General features: G+C 38.3%; 1 protein-coding gene across 1 annotated transcript; it reads left to right on the top strand.

Annotated features, from left to right (window-relative positions):
* Positions 1 to 750: 750 nt before the first annotated feature.
* LOC141431433 (uncharacterized) lies at positions 751 to 19,440 on the top strand. The gene is made up of 14 exons (XM_074092608.1): positions 751 to 1,008; positions 2,659 to 2,795; positions 3,513 to 3,603; positions 3,853 to 4,010; positions 5,450 to 5,729; positions 6,937 to 7,091; positions 7,643 to 7,770; positions 8,371 to 8,459; positions 10,128 to 10,272; positions 10,305 to 10,385; positions 13,221 to 13,267; positions 14,686 to 14,794; positions 15,174 to 15,332; positions 19,369 to 19,440. Exons 1-14 carry the CDS (start codon positions 974 to 976, stop codon positions 19,408 to 19,410), a joined length of 1,656 nt encoding a protein of 551 aa, XP_073948709.1. The 5' UTR covers positions 751 to 973; the 3' UTR covers positions 19,411 to 19,440.
* The last annotated feature ends 581 nt before the right edge of the window (positions 19,441 to 20,021 follow it).

Here is a 20,021-nt window from a genome sequence, read left to right as displayed (position 1 = left end):
TCTCTTTCTCTTGTTTGACCAAAACGGTGACGGCACGGAATCGCAGTGACGCACCGTATGCGCACCGTTTTTATCGCATGTACGGAATCGCAGTGACGTGTCATAAACTTCAGTTCTTTACCGAACAAAAGTCGTGACGTTTACGGCACGTCACTGCGATTCCGCACCGTTTTGCATATTTTAAGCAGCGGTGTGGAAAGCATGCAAAAAAAACGGTGCGTCACTGCGATTTTTTACCGTCACCGTTTTTTAAGCAGCGGTTTGGCCGCACCTTTATGTAGAAAATAACAATACAATCCATGAAGCTTCGTCCTTTTTCAAAGTGGTTTTAAATTATAGCAGACAAGGTTAATTTACTTGTGGCAATGTGGCCAAGTCGTAGAAAAGTCCCTTAATTTAAATTTCGAGTAAGTATTGTCACAGCTTGGATACCAAAACCAAAGAGATAGGAGGAGATAAGAGATACATATGGTATGAGATCTTTGTTGGATACACTTAAATATAAACTAAATATAAAATCGTAGATAAAATCACAGTTTTTACGTGAAATGGAACGACTATATCTAATCTATAATATAATAAAACTAAATTTTAATAATAAACACTTTAGCCAACATGACGTACTAAAGTATTTCAACGTTCCGTCGTGTAAAAGTAGCTTTATTAACTATCGTTAACAAAATAACGATCGTTATCCAACGGTTATCTGAGTTAACCTTGTTGTTTTTGTAGCAACACTACTTTGACAACATTCATTTTTGTGGGATTCACCGAGAAACGAATAAAACATGATATCTTGCAGTTTTTGTGATAAGCGGGTATTTATTGGCGTTACGAAATGTATTCCCACAGAAGACTGGTATAAATTGTTCAAATAAGTGGTTTAAACGGTGCAATTACGAATTTACTAAGTTAATTCGAACTAAGTTGTAAAATAGCAACTTAAACTTAGATTTAAAGTTAAAACTTAAATATGGAAGAAGAGGATACGAAACTGTGTACAAATTGGTAAGTAAGCTCCATTATTTCATGTTGTCAGTAGGTGTCCTATTTATACTTACATGCGCTCTCATAGTTTATTTTTAGATTATTTAGAGCAATACAGCTGTTGTAACTGCTCGGGTTGTTTACCTTAGCGTTAAAGAATCGCCGGAAAGATTATTCAAAACAAGCAATGGACGCAGGCTTGTTAAAACTGTGGATATTGAAACTTGAAATATTGTTATTGTTAAGTGTCATCAAGATGATAGATATGAATTAAGATAATTGAAAAGAATCTTATCTATCATCTTATGATAAGATGTACCTACCCTAATTTTACTTTAAAAGTACAGTTGGACATTATGTTGGACTAAAGCAAAGGGGGTCCCAACTACATAGGTTAGGTTAGGTTAGTGTTAAAGTTATATGTGGGACCCCCTTTGTTTTAGGCGGGCCCCTTTAGAAGCTCCAGACACATAGACAAAATAAAAGATGAACAAATATATCAAGGAACAAATTCTGGACCTACAAAGAAGTGCTGAAATTAAATCTTTCTGTTAACCACAAGAAAAAAGTTTAAGATTCCTGCTTACTCCCACCTCTCACATGGATCTATAACAATCACAAAAAAAAAAATATGGGACACTTGACACCAATTGACCTAGTCCCAAACTAAGCAAAGCTTGTACTATGGTCACTAGGCAACGGATAAACATACTTATATAGATAAATACATACTTAAATACATATTAAAAATCCAAGACCCGAGAACAAACATTTGTATTATTCATACAAATATCTGCCCCGGCCAGGATTCAAACGGGAACGGGATTAAAATTCAAACTTTTCAAAGAGCAATGGAATGAAGCATTCTTAATGTAAAAATGAAAGAGGAAACGAAGCACAGAACCTCCTAACTCCCAGAGTCCTTTGTAAAGGACTTTTTGTAATTTTAAATTAAACTATCATAAATGACAAAGTTTGATGTTCATAAATCAAAAATTTGACTTGGGCGTTAGGAGGATAAGAAAGCTAACGAATGTAATAGATGCCTTAGATTAGAACATTGTAAAAAACTTAAGTGGAGGGCTAGTCACATGGCACATATGAAGACAAGTAAATGGACAAACAAAGTAACTACATGGATATAATAAACAGAGGACAACCAAAAGAAAGATGAATAGACAAGATAATTAGAATAGCCGGCAAGAACTGGGTTTCAAAGGAAACTGATAGAGTTAAATGGCCTTTACTGGTAGATAGGTCCTTAATAATAATAAGTAATTGAAAATGTTTAATTTTTAAAAACTAGTACCTACTATTTAGTGATGCATAACATAAAATTAAATTGTTATAAAAATTGGCATGAAATTAATATTAAATTTTTGTTAAATTTTTATTGTGTCTGAATTATTGTTATTGAGGATATAAATGAGGCTTTATTGTTATTATTAATGATCTATTATTGTCGTTATTTAGAGTGGGTTTAATGTGTTAAGGCGCAATCCATGTAATTTTATAAAACGTAGGCCTTAAGGCTAGGTACGCACTATGCGATTAACCGCGCGATTTTAGCGCACCATCCTTTTTCAAAGTATCGCTCTAGAAAGACACGGCGCGCTAAAACCGTGTGGTTCGCCGCATAGTGCGGCGAACCTAAACGTTTTGATTTTGCAGCAAGCGCGAGATTCCGTCGGTGAATTTCACGACTCACTCTGTGCACTGCGCGCGCAACCTGCGCAACTGCCCCGTCTGCAAGGAGCCCGTGCCCCTCGCGCAGCTGCAGGCCCATCACGACACCCTGCACAAGGAGGGTAAGCCACCAACTGCGACTCGGAACCTAGGGCCTATATATAGAAAAAAAATCTCATTACTCATTAGCAAGTGCTGTTACTCTGTCCAAGAATTTCTAACAGATACTGCAACGTAAAATGTACCTGATGCCTTTACAGCTTTTGATTGACAAGCTTTGAGATACTTGTACAAAGGAATACTTCTACCAGTCAACCTTTGAGTGGATTTGTTAGTAAAATATGAGTAGAAATCAAAATATATAGCAATATATGTAGCGATTTCGTGACGGTACACGAAATGGCTACACTATATAGTGTATAATTTCTATAATTTATTTTAGTTACCATATAATTTCAATTTTTTTTTTACTAAGTATGTACCTTTTATTTTTCATGAATTACTGTATAACTTTAAGGGATTAATACAACATAACACAGTAGAAATCAAAATAAATCAATATAAAAAAAATATCAAAAATCAAAAAATTAAAAAAAATCTAAACGAAAAAAAAAACAAATAAAATAATAAAATAAAATAAAAACTTGCATTCTTTGTGTTAGTTCCTGCGAAAGAAAATACCTACAAATTTAACACATTATTGATTTTTATATAAAAAAATAATTAGTTTTATTTCAATCGTAATTCAAATCATGATTAAATCGAAATTATGTAATTTTGCCGATTCTGTCTCAAATACTGACCTAGTTGATGTGTGTTGTGTGATGTGATGGTTTCAGTGCCATGCAAGAAATGTGGCGAGAGCGTCTGCGGAACCGACTTGGAGGATCACATCCGCGACTCCTGCGCACAGACCATCAAGCCCTGCAGGTCAGACCCTCACGTCAAAGACAACCCTAGATCCCACGGTTGGAAAATCAAAACAAAGTCCAATAAATTGCAATTTCTGAAAACGATCAAATTCGGCTACATACATTTTCATTATCTTAAAAAAAAAACTATAGAGCCGTTAAAAAACTATCGTTAATTGTTTAGCGCATTGACATGGACCTCCGACCTCCGCAAAGTAACGCCTGATTCAATAAATGAGTGGTTCATAATGAATATTTTCCCGTACAGGTTCTGCGAGCTCGAGCTGCCGCGGCGCTCCTTACCTGCGCACGAGTCGTACTGCGGCGCGCGCAGCGAGCAGTGCCCCGACTGCCGCGAGTACGTCATGGCCAAGTACAAGCAGCTACACCTTGACTCCAACCACGGCTTCATCCGGCTCGACGACGGTATGCTTCGCATACTCACTCGCACTCCCATGCTTATTCTCGTACACTCGCATCCTCATTCTAGCGTACAGACTCACCATATTTAGGGGCTGTTTCACCATCCATTAATTAGTGTTAACCGACGGTTAAATGTGATGCCGTCTCCGTCTATTCGAACAAAACAAATAGAGACGGCATCACACCTAACCGCCAGTTAACACTAATCAATGGATGGTGAAACAGCCCCTTACTCTATCATTTACTCGCAATAATCATTATAAGGGCCGATGATACGTACTTTTTTCAGCGGTCAAGGATGTAAAAAGTTCGAAATAACGGAAAGTTTGATCCGTTTAGGATGCTTGATTGAAATCACTATAATTACGAATACCTTTATATTTTATAACGTGAGAAAAAATCCCTCTGAGACCACTTAACGTTGAATCTTGCCTACCCTTTGATAAAATAAAAGAGAAAATACCTACTGATTGAGGTTTCAATACTCACCTTCCAGTGTCAATACATATTTATTAGATATATCTATAAAGAGTTGATAAGGTAAGTAAGTATTTGCTTGCAAGTGTTATTTTATTTACATAAATTAACGATAATAGTCTGATAATATCGATAACATCGTTAAAAAGCGGTGCTCTCCCTACAATCTGTCAATAGCCGCACGCAAAATTCCGGGCCCACTCATTATCATTCTATCGCACCATCCATTGATTAGTGTTAACTGACGGTTAAATGTGATGCCGTCTCCGTCTATTCGAACAAAGCAAATAGAGACGGCATCACATTTAACCGTCAGTTAACACTAATCAATGGATGTTGAAACAGCCCCTTACTCTCGTACTCGTATATCCGTTCTCGTTTTAGTATTCACACTTAGCTAATTACTCCTTTTCTTATAATCACTTTCACACACCCTTAAATTAGTTCACAACCATATAAACAAGCTAGGCCTTTCAGGGCTAGAGTTAAATATGCTGTTACGCTTCCGTACTCTCTCTTCCGTTCTCATATTCATATTGTTATACATACCTGATGTTACATTCACTCGCATACTCACATCTGTTTTCATCTATCTGCTATATTAAGATAAGATAGTTAAGCTTTGGACAGTATTCACCTGGTCAATTTAGTTGGTCATATTTAGAACTTTTAAGTAAACAAGGAAGCACAATGTAATACACAATTCAATATGCAACATTCTGCAAGAAATTGTAAAAATAAGCAAGTGAATATTCGAACAGACGTCGAAGTAAGAATCATTTCTGTTCCAGTTTCCCAAGGGAGCATGTTTGGATACGTTCTATTTCTCACATACACCAACATTCTAAAATCTTACAGAAAATTAAACTGTCAATTCATGGACTTTAACACGTTACTAAGAAATCGTTATCTTTTATTTTGTAATAATACCTAATTAAAAAATATCTCAATGAACTTGTCTCCAGACCCAACACCGAAAGAAGAAAAACCAAAGCCAAAACCGATCCCTAAACCAATACCGAAATCGATTTCAATGCCGATCACCAACGGTCTACCAGCTCCTTCGACGAGTAACGGAATAACCAGCAATCTTAGACCTGCGACGGAGATACGGCACTATGAGCCGCAGGGTTCAAGGGAGGACAGAGTGGAGATCCCTAGGACGAAGATCACTGCTAAGAGAACCAACGACCAGCCGCAGATCAACACTAATGTGCAAGCTGCGGAGAAAGTTACCAAGGAACTGTGAGTTTTACATTTTTTTTTTAAATGGACGTTTATAATGTGAATTGAAAATACAAACTGAAATATCACAGAAAAACTAGAAAAATAAGACCAGCACTGGGAATCGAACCCAGGTCCTCGGCATTCCGTGCCACGTGCTATACCGCTACACCACTGCTAGACAACGGTACAGACACGAATTTCCCCTATGCACCACATATCTCAGCTTGTTTGTTTCTTATTTAGCCACTTAAGCAGTGACGCTAGCGACATCTATACCGTAGCCCTCATCGAGAAACGGGAACTATGCAATACGGGAACGGGAAACGGATTTTACGTGGGTTTTACGGGATGACCGTAAAAGTAAAAATTTGGAATTGAAATAAAAAATACAAAAAGATTCCAAAAAACCAATCTTAGTTTATAATGTGATCAAAAACGAGGCATTAGTAGACATTACAAAGTATGTAAATGATTGTTTCGAAAGATCTCGTTACCCGCGATTCCGTCCGCCTAGAGTTCTGTTATCGCCATCCAACGGGAACTATGCAATTTTCCGTGATAAAAACTATACTATATCCTTCCCCGGGACTCAAACAATCTGTACACCGAATTTCATCTAAATCAGTTCTGTGGTTAGACGTGTTGAAGAAACAGACTTACAAACTTTCGCATTTATAATATTAGTGGGGTACATTTGAGGGCCAGATTTTTTGCCGCGATATTACCCTTGCAAAGCTGCAGGCAAATTCTAGTAGTAAATAAAGAAACATCCTTGAACTAGAGGTGTACAGTACCCTGCCTTAAAGATTGCACATCGGTCTTTGGAAAGAGACTGCTAATTTCGGCTTCGTAGAGCGTTGTCACACACTACTTATGTGACGTTTGTCAGTCGTTGTACAGGTGCAATAGAGTACGGACGCATTTAGATGAAAATATATAATAAGGAGTTGTTGAAACCCCCCAAAACTTTAAATTGTACGATGGCATCTTTAGGAAAAAGAGGGAACTATCCTTTTTATAGTAGTTGCAACAGCTCTCTATAGATATCCGAAGTTTACATGTCATTAATTTGACGTAAACTAATTAAGTCCATAAAGGTGCAGTATTTATTTGATATAAAACGTCACTTAATAAATACGATGATTGATGGACGGTGGGCACAGCCAATTGTCTTTTTCCGAAGACCGATGTGCAATTTTATCGCCGAGTACTGTATGTTTGTCAGGCCGTCCCGCGGCGCCGTAAAGAAGCGCCCCGCACCGCCGCCGCCGTCGCCGCCGCCGGACCCGGCCCGCGACCGCGCGTACTACAGCGCCGCTGCGCGCGCGCAGAGAGAGGAGAACCAGCGGCAACAACAGAGCGCTTACAACCTGTCCGTCGGTAAGTATCCCTCACAGATAGCAAAAAAAAAGAATGTGGTGATTGTAAATTGACTCATATAAAAAACACTTAAATATACATTTGAATAGGTAAACAGTAAATAGTAATAAAAATGTTTTTATAAACTAGATTTATTTTTTATAAAAATAGGGCGATTTATTTGTCTGCGCATATCTGTCTTTTATTTATTCATATACCTATGCTATTTATTTAAATTAACATTTTGAATACAAGCTTCTTTGCTATTTTTTGTTGATTGTACTTGCATCGTCATCTAAGGTACATTTCCGTACAAAATTTAGTGTAGCTTGTCTGCCACCGTAACGTCTCCTGAGATACTTATTAAAAGTATGATTTTATGGGGTACAAATCCACTAAAAATTAGAAGTTGTGACAGTTTTAAGGCAATTTCTTGATGGCTATATATTAAGCTTGCTAATGCTAACAGTATATAAAGTGTATCACCGATGTCTCGTGAGTTACGGGAGATAACGAAAATGAAAAGGTTGATTGACCCTAACACATTCAATGACTTAACTAAATGTGGTCAGGTCTCCCGCCCGTCCTGTCCCCGGCGGCCAAATTGGACAAGCTGCGCAAAATGGACGCCCTCCACAACCGGGAAACGGAACAAGTGGACTACAAGAACAAGCTACAGGGACGAGTGTGGATGCCGCCGGTACTACTTTGTTTTTTAACTAGCCTGGTAGTCTCCCACTGCTGGGCAAGGTTTGATCTCTACACCTCCCGCAGCACGGCAAGTAAACAATTACGAAACAGACAATCGACTAAACGTAAACCTGCATTTGGCTATTCTTTCTTCCGACTACTCGGCGAAACGAATAATAGGTAGGCGTAACGAAATTATACCAAACGTTGCTCGGCCAAAAGAAAAATCTGCCAATAGTTGTCTGCGAAACGGAAATCTGCGTAATTAAACTCGGCGAAACGACAGGTCGCCGTCTAACACACTTGGAATCACAATCGTTTTCACCGCTTCTCTCTTGCAAACGGCATTAGACGAGGGTGGAAAGAGATGGTCAATGCGATTGCGAACGTCAGCGCGTTAGACAATACGGCCCCCGCTAGTCGGCTTATGGGGATATCTAAGTGCAAATCTCTGTAGGAGGGGCCGACACATGATGGTGATGGTGATGATCATCCCAGCCTATAAGTCCCACTGCTGGGCACAGACCTCCTTTCAGAATGAGAGGGCTCTGGCCGTAGTTCCCACGAGGGTCGTAAAATGTATTAAAGTATTTTTTTATTTGATATACAGGATGTACCAGTTGGTAACGTGCTGGGGTCGGACGGGGTCAGCGACCTGAGCCACCTGCAGCCCATGACGGCTGCGCAGTTCATGGACAGGTCAGTCTTAATACGATAGCCCTGGAAGGGCATTGCAAAATACAAATTCTTAAGCTAAAAAATATTTAGGCTAATAAATAACATCATCATACATAATTATTTACAAAAGTTGAAAATAAATAATTTTGTGTTTTTTTTTATATTTAATTTAATTGTTCTTATTTTCATGTCACTGCTATTGACGATAATTATATTAATGTTTATTTAATTCATAACATTATTTTATACGACACAGAGTTTTCTACTAACCCTAGTGCAAGCAAGTGTGTTACATAACATTTTGTAAAACATTGTATCTATCGTTATTTTGTTTTGCAAATTATTTAATTAATTATTATTATTATTATACAGTGAGCTTATAAATACAGTAACATACTCGTATGATATCATTGTTATTGTACATATTTAGTAACATTATTTTCACATTTTTCACTGTACCTACCCCATCACTATTTTAATCCGTTATTTATTACATTAATATTCTTAATTTAAATAAGCCGGCAACACATATACTATGGACGAAGGCAGACCGAAGTTTATTTTATTTGTGTATTCTTATCATTCAAGAATTCTTGCCGGTATAATAGCTTTTATTGGTTAAAAAATCCTTTAGGAGGTTATTAAAATGTTTTTAGATTTCGTTTTTATATAATATTGTTGCTTAATTTATTATAAATTTTTATTGTCATCGCATTGGGGCTAGTTCGGTGTAATTTTAGTTTAGAGTTTATATTTGATGCGAGGTTGTTTACGAACCTAGTTGCGACGAGCTTGTTCAGTTAATTTAGTAAAAAAATGTGGGTACTTTCTTACTAACTTGCATATTTCAAAGATGTATATTGATGTTAGGGTAAGTATTTTGTACTTTATAAAGTAGGGTTTGCAACTTTCTGGGGTTTTAGTATTGGCAAGTATACGAATACATTTTTTCTGAAGGAGAAACACGTCTTCAACATCTGTGCTATTTCCCCAGAGTATGATACCATATTTATGTAGATTTTTTTTTGACGTTCATAAGTACTTAATTGAAAAAAGATATTTTGACTTTGACTTTGAAACCACGAATAATGCATATGCAATTGCGTAGTATGCGCTGAGAGCAGATTTTTGGTCTGTACTTTTTTCAACTCTCTTAAAGCATATAAGTTGTGCTATGTGCTCTTTCCAGATAATGCTTGAATCTATATTGAGCCCAAGGAGTGTGAAAGTGTTTACACATGTTATTTTTGTATTAATAAATAAAAAAGAAGAAGAAGTGGCAATGGGCGGGGCACATTGCTCGCAGGACTGATGGCCGATGGGGTCCAAAGGTTCTCGAATGGCGTCCGCGGACCGGGAGACGAGCTGTCGGTAGACCTCCAATAAGATGGAGCGACGACCTGGTTAAGATCGCGGGATCGCGGTGGATGCGAAAAGCACAAGACCGGTCTGAGTGGAGAGTCGTGGGGGAGGCCTATGTCCAGCAGTGGACGTCTTTCGGCTGACATGATGATGATGAATAAATAAAAAAGTTATATCTAAGGGGGTACACTGATTCGCGACGCGGCGTCGACGCTGCGTGGACGCTGGTACGACGACGCTAGAAAAACAGAAAAACGCTAGTGTGGGGGTGTCTTTTACAACAAGAAACCGAGTTAAAATAAATCATAACGTTATTTCTCCCCATAGATTCCAAGAGCTTCAACTGGGTTCGGGCAGACGTCGTAACGGGACGGGCGGTAGGCAGGGGGCGGCAGAGAGGGGGAGGCAAGGGACGGACGCGAGTGAGGATGGGAGGCAGGGCGTAGGCGCGAGAGACGGGGACAGACAGGAGGCGACGGGGGGCAGGCACGGGGTGGGGGCAAGCGAGGGGGGAGGGAGGCGCGCGGGGACCGCTTCAGCGAGATCAAGACCTCGCTGCAAGAGCTGCGCCGGGGGCTTAACGAGGTTAGTGATTATCTAACAATCACATTTTGACCAACTATACAATATCCTACTAACATTATAAATGCGAAAGTTTCTTAGTATTTTTGTTACTGCTTCGGGCTGAAACGGCTGGACGGATTTGGAGGAAATTTGCCAAACAATACGGTATTTGACTATTTTGTATACGTTTTATAAATTAAAACTACACAATGCCTGTTATCGAATAGAAAAACAATTTTTAAGCTACCTTTACAAATAACAAAGTTATAAAGGTTTGAAATTCAAGATTAGACAGAGAAAGACATACTCACACGCCAGTACCGCCATACTTGCTGCATAGAGAAAAGTGTTTGAGAAAGAGACAGGTATATATATTTTTCAAAAAATCACTATAAATCCAGTTTTCAACCGATTTAAATTTTCACTTCGCTAAACACTATCTGTATATCTATATTTTCATAATAATATTAAGATATGGCAAAATCAGGAGTTGTCAAATACCGTATTATGTAGTTTATAGCCTGGATTACCTAAAACATACGATACTTTTTGTCCCGATATTCGCACGGGATGGGGATAAAATCTAGAAATAATAACCGCTGGGATTAGAATCATGAAATTTGTTATGTAGGAGGCTTTTATTCCGATGTTCCCACGGGATACGGATAAAATCTTGAAATTTCAACCTCTGGGTTTAGTCATGAAATTTTGTACAGTTGTTCTTAACGCAGCCTGAATGGAGATCACTAGGGCCCGGAATATTGGGTACGGCTATTGACAGATTGTAGGGAGAGAGCACCGCTTTTATCGATGTTATCTATTTTATCAGAATATTATCAATGCGGTTAATAATAATAATAATCCCAGCCTATATACGTCCCACTGCTGCACAAGAATGAGAAGCTAGTGCGGATTGGGAACTTATGCGGTTAATTTATCTAAATAAAGTAACACTTGCAAGAAAATAGCTACTCAGCTTATCAACTCGTTATAGATATATCTAATAATGTATTCGTAATTATAGTGATTTCTATAGCAGTTTAAACGGATTTAACCTTCCGATATTTCGAACTTTTTTCATCATTGACCGCTGAAAAAAGTACGTATCATCGAAAAGTTTGAGGTTTTATTTAATAAAAGGATAAATTTTAAAAACTATCGATTTGTCGATAATATCGTTAAAAAGCGGTGCTCTCTCTCTACAATCTGTCAATAGCCGCACGCAAAATCCCGGGCCCTAAAGATCACAATGTAAATTTTGGGATTTCCCAGGGGTATTTTGTAAAATCCCGGAATTTCAAATGTAACTACCAGATCGAACAGTGTACGCGTGCGAAGCAAACTCTAGTACAATATAATCTATTAGCCGTTACCCGCGACTCTGCCCGCTTAGAATTCGGTTTTCACTATCCCGCAGGGACTATGCAATTTTCCGGGATAAAAACTATCCTATGTCCTTCCCCGGGACGCAAACTATCTGTATACCGAATTTCATCTGAATCGGTTCAGCTGTTTACACGTCATGAAGTAACAAAGAAATAAACAAACAGTCTTACAAACCTTCGCATTCACCTATAATATTAGTGGGATATAATTTGAATCACGCGTTACTTTGCAAAGCTCTATAACAATAAACAAAAACTTTGCTCACCGGCGAACAACAACCGATATTAGACCCACATGTCTAACTGGCAGCATGGTGAACGGTTGTGTTGTCAACCAATCACAACCGTGACGCTGTCAAACGGACCTTACGGCAGCGCCACCTAGCCTGTCATAGAAACCTTCATTAGTTGGCACTGTTTAGTAGCCCTCTCTAGACGACCGAGTAACCTTACTAGTTGTAATGAGGGCTACCGCTTTCGCGCTCACCAGTTGGCGCCACTTTAGACAAAGGTCCTGTCTGAAGTATAGTGGTTAGTTTGTATTACGGGCGTGAAAACAAAATTCACATTTAAATCATATTTTAATACCTTAAAACCGTGCCATAAAAAAATCGAGCATGTCACAATGTTGCGTAGTCCCGTTTATTGCGGAAAAAAGGGAGGACAAAGGTTTCCGAAAGACTAAACTTTTAATATTTGCTATAATTAATTTCAGGTACCATCAGCCAAATAAGTGGTCTACCAATTTTTAAACAAGTTCCTATCAAAATAATGTTGAAAATAGCCAGAATGGCCTCGAGAAAAGTATGCTACGGCCGTGCTCTTGTTTTTGCTTTGCTCAGATATGTCGCTAAAGTCGAACTTTCAAGTTGACAGACACGTCTATTGGCATTATTGTTTTATTGACATACAAGCGATTATCAACTTTAGGGTGGTAGACCACATATTTGGCTGATAGGTATATTGCAAAATATTCACAAAACTATTCTAATACGGTATTTGACTATTTTGTATATGTTTTAATAAAAAACTACACCAATGCCTGTTATCGATAGAAACAATTTTTAATCTACCTTTACAAATAACAAAGTTATAAAGGTTTGAAATTCTAGATTAAACAAAGAAAGACATACTGGCATGTGACGTCAAAGCCAGTTAACCGCCATACTTGTGGCATGAGAAAAGCGTTTGAGAAAGAGACAGGTATATAGATTTTTCAAAAATCAGTAATAAATCAATTTTAACACGATTTAAATTTTCTCTTCGCTAAACCTTATCTGTATATCTATATTTTCATAATAATATTACGATATGGCAAAACCAGGAGTTGTCAAATACCGTATTATAAATAAACCCGCGTAGCTCACCCAAAAACAGTGACATTTGATATTTCGGAGACCTCACGCTACGCTAGCGCCCCTAGCGGTGAATTTATACTTGATAGCCCTCATTACGCTATGCTCTGTTCCAGGTCACTGCACCCTACAATGCGTCCAACGCTGCGATCAATACTCACATGTAAGTTACTAGACTTGTCATTACTTATTCTTGTTATTCTTGTATATTTCTTGTATGTAAGGATGAACATATGTGATTTTCCCACTAACGTCGATAAGCCAAAGGCTACTAGAAACACAGGGAAGCTTAAAGTTCCATCTTACAGACTGGCTAAAACCAAAAAGTCGTTTCTGGGAAATTGCATACGTTTTTATAATAAAATTCCATAAAATATTACAAACGAAACGGATACAAAATTCAGATCTATTGTCAATGATTATATCATGGACAGGGATATTTGGAAATAATTCCGATCCGCATTAGCGATCCCTTCAAATAGCGAACCTACTGTGATAAAAATAAAGTTTTGTTAAATACTTGTGATGTGTACATATCATTTAATAATATTGTAAATCTGTTTAAAAAAAATATACCTCGTTGAGTTTCTTGCCGGATTCTCAACAGAGCTTTTTCCGAACCGGTGGTACATTTTTTTTGACATTCATAAGTGCTTGTTATAGCCTAAATTTAATAAAGATATTTTGACTTTGACTTTGAAACAAAGAAAGAAAAATTGTTTAATGTCTCTCATTTGACTTCGAAAACTATGGCGTAGACGGTCCAAGTTGTACTTTATCCTGAGAGCACTAAAATTCCTCACAATATACGCGTGGATTATACCATGGAATTCGTTTTGGACCCGCAATCTGACATGAATGACACTTTTTATTTATTTATTTATTTAATCTCATAATTAACACTTACAGTCAAGCCACACATGCTAATTATATAATAAGAGAAGTGCATAATAGAATGTATAAACTAAATATTTAGTTTATACATTTTATATATAGGCTGGGATGATCTATTGAGGTCGGTGTCACTATTGCCTCCAAATGCCGGTTGGCCGATGCAAGAAATCTCGACTCGGAGGTAAAAAACAAATCCAGACTGTGATAATTCCAGACTTTGATAATAGCAGGAAGTGCCGTCCTTGAGTTTCGTTCTTGTTTTGCAATGAACATTGTCGCTAGACAAAAAAATCAATTATGCTGGTGCTCAACATACGCATTGAGATCAAGCTTGTGAAAAAAACATTGCTGTGGCGGAACTAGATTAAATTCGACGTCATCAACGAAAATAGCCCATAATCAAATTAAAATTGTTGTAAAGAATACTTGCAATGTATGTATGTCTGTACTGTATGTATGCCTAGTGCCATCCACGAAGAACTTTTAGCAAAAAAATATTTTTAGACAATCCCAAAGGCTTGATAATGAGTTGTACAGTCAATGGCATAAATATGTACGTTACCGAGACGTCCAAAATATCTATACACCTTTATGCCATTGACTATAAGGTCGATGTATATTTTATTGACGCTATGACTGTATACATATATATTTATGCCCTCGTCTGTATGTTGTGCGTTTGTGCAGCGACAACAGCGCGGCAGCCGCTGTGGGGGGCGACGAGGAGGCGGGCTTACAGCTGCCGTGCGAGTTCTGCGGCTGCCCCGTGCCCGCCGACGATCTAGTGCTGCATCAGGTGCGTTCACTGTTTTCTGTCATCATCCTACTTCTTATTCCTATTAATACAATACAATCACTCTTTATTGAACACTAACACATACCAAGCAGTACAGAATACACAGGTATATACAGGGTGATCAATCCAAATGGGTCAGTAGGGAGAAGTCGGAAACTATGAGTGATAGGGAAATCTGTTCTTAGGAACCATGGCTTCGATTTTAGATTTGATAAAAATGGGTCTAAAATCGCAGTCAATTTTTTTATTTAAAATCTCGGTCAAAATCTTTGTAAACAATGTATAAATTCTGCTGTTTCTTTTCACTTATGATTCACACAATCAACAATAACAATGAAAAAATGTGCAGAATTTAACAATTTTCATTTTTTGTTTCCAGACGGGCTGCCGGCCGGATCTGGCGCAGTACCAGCCGCCTGCGGGGGCTGCGGGGGGAGGGGAGGTCGCGGGGGAACGCGCTCGCGCCGCCGCCGATCCCGTCATCCCGTGCGAGTTCTGCCCGCAGACGCTGCCGGTTTACCTCATCAGCGAACACCAGGTAACCACAGCTCTATGGGGGAGCGTGGGGCGATATGCAATTATATACAAAACACTTCCCACCATTACAGATGTGCAAGTTGCAGAAAGTTTCCAAAAAGTTGGGAAAGTTCTCGGATATTTCTGGAAATTTTCACAAGAAATATAGGAAATTTAATTTTAAGAAACGGAAAGTTTCAATTCCCATATAAAATAGTGAGAAGTTTCCGAAATTTTGGAAACTTTCCTTCGGCACATCAGTACCCACCATACAAATCCCACTAATATTATAAATGCGAAAGTTTGTAAGTCTGTTTGATTGTTAACCCGTCACGTCTAAATCACTGAACCGATTTAGATGCAATTCAGTATACAGATAGTTTGTGTCCCGGAAACTAGCAAAGTTCCCGCGGGATAGCGATAAACAAATTCTACGCGGACGAAGTCCCGGGCAACAGGCTAGTATGTGGGCCAATCAACTATTTTACCGACACTTTGGGCGTCTCCTGCGTTACCAAAATTTTCTCTGGCGTTACCAAAAAATCGTACTTCCAACAAGATATTTCACGATTTAAGGTGAACTTACGTAGGATGGCATGTATTCATGTACACCATCTATTAAATTACAGAAAAATCATGTCTACTTACAAAAATCTGAAATTGTTTGAAAAATGTCGCGGACAGATTATTATTATTATTATATTTAGCCTATAACTGTGTCCCACTGCTGGGCAAAGGCCTCTCCTCTTGACTTCCACATCTCCCTATCCAGAGCTATATTTGGCCACTCACTCAATTCCGCGTCCAGGTCATCTCGCCATCTCCGCCTCGGTCTGCCTTGCCGTCGGTGCCCGTCATGTGGTACCCACCATGTGGCTTTGTGCGCTCAGACAGATTAGTGTGGGTAAAAAAGTTGATTGGCCTATATACTAAAAGAACAGAAAGAAGTACAGTGGGGGTAGGAAAACCTTTGTTAGTTATTAGATTGATTCCTTTACAAAGTCATAGACTCTTAGTATGTTTTGAAACCAAAATACTAAGTAGACAAGTACATATCAAATTATACTTACTTGACATGATAACAAGGGCCAAAATAGTATACACCTCTAACATATATCTAGTTTCATATCAATACCAAACCTTTTTAATAAACAGCGACGTAAAAGTTTCAATCAAATAATGTTCTATTTAATTGTCAGTGTTTGTCAGTGCCAAGGTGTAGTGGTAGGGTTGCTATGGTCACCTGATTAGGTTTAGCAGGTTGACAGGTTGACGCAGTATATGTCCTACTCAATCGCTAAAGCAGATTAGCGTTCATACTGAGCACAGGAAAATATATCTTCGGGTGACGAACCTTTTTTTACTCCGAAAGTACACAAGAATTAATATTAGGTATGCAAATCGATGAGAAACTCTAATTAGGTATTACTTTTTTTTGCACATTCAGGACTTGTCACGCTAAAAAATTTGTAATAATTACTTGGACTTTTTGACCACATGCCAGGGGCCGTGGTCACGAGTATTGAAGTGCAAAATTCAAAATTCAAAAAAATTCAAAATTCAAATTCAAAATTCAAATGATTTATTCAGTAAATAGGCCGCAATGGGCACTTTTACACGTCATTTTTTTAAACTACCAGCGCTTTCGGAACGACCATCATTGCCAAGAAGAATGCGCCGCAAGAAACTTGGCAGAAAGTCATTTATTCATAAAAATATAATTACAAATAAAATACTTAAATGAACTAAAATAATTTCCTTGCTCACCCGCGACCTTACGATAGCTAAGCTTATGCAAAATATGCGTGTTCAAGCATTTCGATTTAGAGTTAAATACTATTTATCAGATAGCGTTGTCGAATGGTTATACTAAAACAATGGTCAATAGTTTGGTTCAGAAGAAGCAGGCACGGATAGTGAATAGCATGCTTTACGCCGTGTTACCATCGCAGTCTTCTAACAAATATAGGTGTAGCATTTCATACGTTGGTCGTTTGTCTGATAGAATTTATGGTATTTTAAAATCAAACAATGTTAAGGTAGCCTTTAAGACTAACAACTTCTTTGTACTCTAAACTTTGTAACCACAAAGAGAAGGTAGATAAAGGAACTAGATCGGGTGTATACAAGCTCACTTGTAATGACTGCAGTAAAGTATATGTTGGTCAGACAGGTCGCAGTTTTAATACTAGATTTAAAGAGCATGTGTTCGGCATATAGGAATGAGCATCCTGATAAGTCGAATTTTGCCAAACATTTGTTGAACTAAATCATTCTTTATCGGACTCAGATTCGTATGAAGTGTTTACATTTATTGTGGCAAGGGGTTTCGTCTCGATGTTTTAGAATGCATGGAGATAATTAGATACAACAGTATGGGGTCTATTATTTAATGAGCAGGTAAATTTAGTTTCATCTCCCTTGCTACGGCTTGGTTCTAATTTCAGCAATGGTAGTTAATAAAACATGCCTTGACAGTAAATAAATAAAAATCAAGGGTAGTTTTTGAAGGACAGTTAAAAAATTTATTAATAATTTGTGGGTAGTTTGTTTTGTATCATAAAAACGTATGTGGGTACTTGGGGAGTTACAGTGACAAGTTAGAACGGTGGTTGTGGTTCGTTAGTCTAACAACTGGTAGCATGGTGTACGGTTGTGTCACTCTGAAGATGAGCTCTGGTTGAGATCGAAACGCGTCAGTGTAGTGTGGTGGTGGTGATAGATGGGTTTGTGTGATTTGTGTGTGTTCTTACAGTGTGGAGGTGGAGGAACTGCTTGAACACGCATATTTTGCATAAGCTTAGCTATCGTAAGGTCGCGGGTGAGCAAGGAAATTATTTTAGTTCATTGATATGGACCTCCGCAAAGTAACGCCTGATTCAATAAATTATTTAAAATACTTAAAAACTATATTATACAATTAAAGAAAAAAAAATACAAAAAATAATAATAAAAGAAATACAGGGATGTATGGCCCTTAGTTACAATACTAAACACTAACTATATCTAAACTATATCTACGTTCAGTGGAAGTGTAGAATGCTTCCACCGTCATAAATTTTAAAAAAGCAAATGCAGCGTATTATGTACTACGAAACTCAAAGTTCGTATCGTACCGTCCCTCTCGCTCTCGTATTAAATAGTATATGTCAGAGGGACCGCACGACACGAACTTCGAGTTTCTTTGTAGCCCTGCTGCTTAGCAGCGCGAGTCCTTCGAACTACCCGCACTTAATCATTAATAGTATTGGCACTCTTATCTCGAAACGATATTCATTTGTTAACTAGTCGATGCAAAAGATGTATAAATGCGCTAGACCTAAAGCAGCGTTTCCACCAGAGATGTGTTGCGAGGAATATGTACCCCATGGCCGGACCAATCTCCTAAACAAGAATCCACTTACTAAAGCCTTACTCATCTTAAATGATGTGGCGGAAAGGGTAGACTTGTTCTCATGTTTCTTGTGTGAATTCACTAAAGTAACTTTTTATGTATTATGATATTGTAATATTATAGTAGTGTACAGGATTCCTTTATGTTAGCTTTTAAGTAAGCTAATTTGTTAACATTAAATTGTATGATATCTTGGTACTTGGTTGGTTGGTACGCTTGTCCTGTAATGATGGTGTAATGTTTTATTAAAAAAAATGTTTTTCATTAACCAATAGAAACGTGTTATTTACCTCGCCTGGCTCCGCTCAGCTGTTTCCACCAGAGATGTGCTGTGCGAGGATGTGTAAATGAAGCGTTTCTATTGGTTAATAAAAAACACATGCTCGCTAATCCTGCCGTGAAGCAGCAGTGCTTGCACTGTTGTGTTACGGCGTGGAGAGTAAGACAGCCGGTGAAATTACTGGCACTTGAGGCCTCTAGGTTGGCAACGCATTTGCAATACCCCTGGTGTTGCAGACGTTTATGGGCGGTGGTGATCTCTTACCATCAGGAGACCCACTTGCTCGTTTTCCATCCAGTCGAATAAAAAAAAAACATCCTTCGCAACACATCCTCGCACATTATTGGTGGAAACGCTGCTTAACTGTTGTATTTTTTTTCGCAGGAGCGTTGCAGGCGAGAAGCGAACGTTCTCTTCCCAGACTGATCCAGGACTATGATAACTGATAACCAAATACTTATATACTATCTGAAGTGCCAGAAGTGACGTTTTCATATTTCCCACACTTCCAATAGTTTCTACGATACATTTATATCGCATTATCCTCCGCTCTCTTCACTGAATGAGTTTTTCGACAGGTGAAATATCGCTAGATGGCGTTACTAACGTGAGGTCCGTTTGACGTTTCAGTCTTGCTTGCGATTGGCTCATTTAGTTATTTATCCAATCACAAACGTCATGCAAATGTCAAAGTAGTCAAACGGATCCTACGATACTAGCGCCATCTAGCCTGTCACAGAAACCCTAATTAGCAGGGCTCGAACTTTGCGCGCGGATGACGTCAAATCGTCGTTGCTACTGCAATACCGCGTAACTAGCTTTTTCCATAAGGTATAATTTTCACTGTCGGAACAGTACTAACATTGTACTGTTATTACAATGAAAATTGTAGCTTATGGGAAATGCTAGTTACGCGCATTTGCAGTAGCAACGACGAAATCACATATAGGATGACATCAAATTACATATCCCTTGGAGTGGCGGCGCCATATTTAAAATTTACTGTCAAGTAGCGCGGCCATTTTCAAAGATTCAAG

The sequence above is a fragment of the Choristoneura fumiferana genome, chromosome 9, assembly GCF_025370935.1.
Source record: "Choristoneura fumiferana chromosome 9, NRCan_CFum_1, whole genome shotgun sequence".
Lineage (NCBI taxonomy): Eukaryota > Metazoa > Arthropoda > Insecta > Lepidoptera > Tortricidae > Choristoneura > Choristoneura fumiferana.
This window is presented reverse-complemented; position numbering and strand designations above follow the sequence as displayed.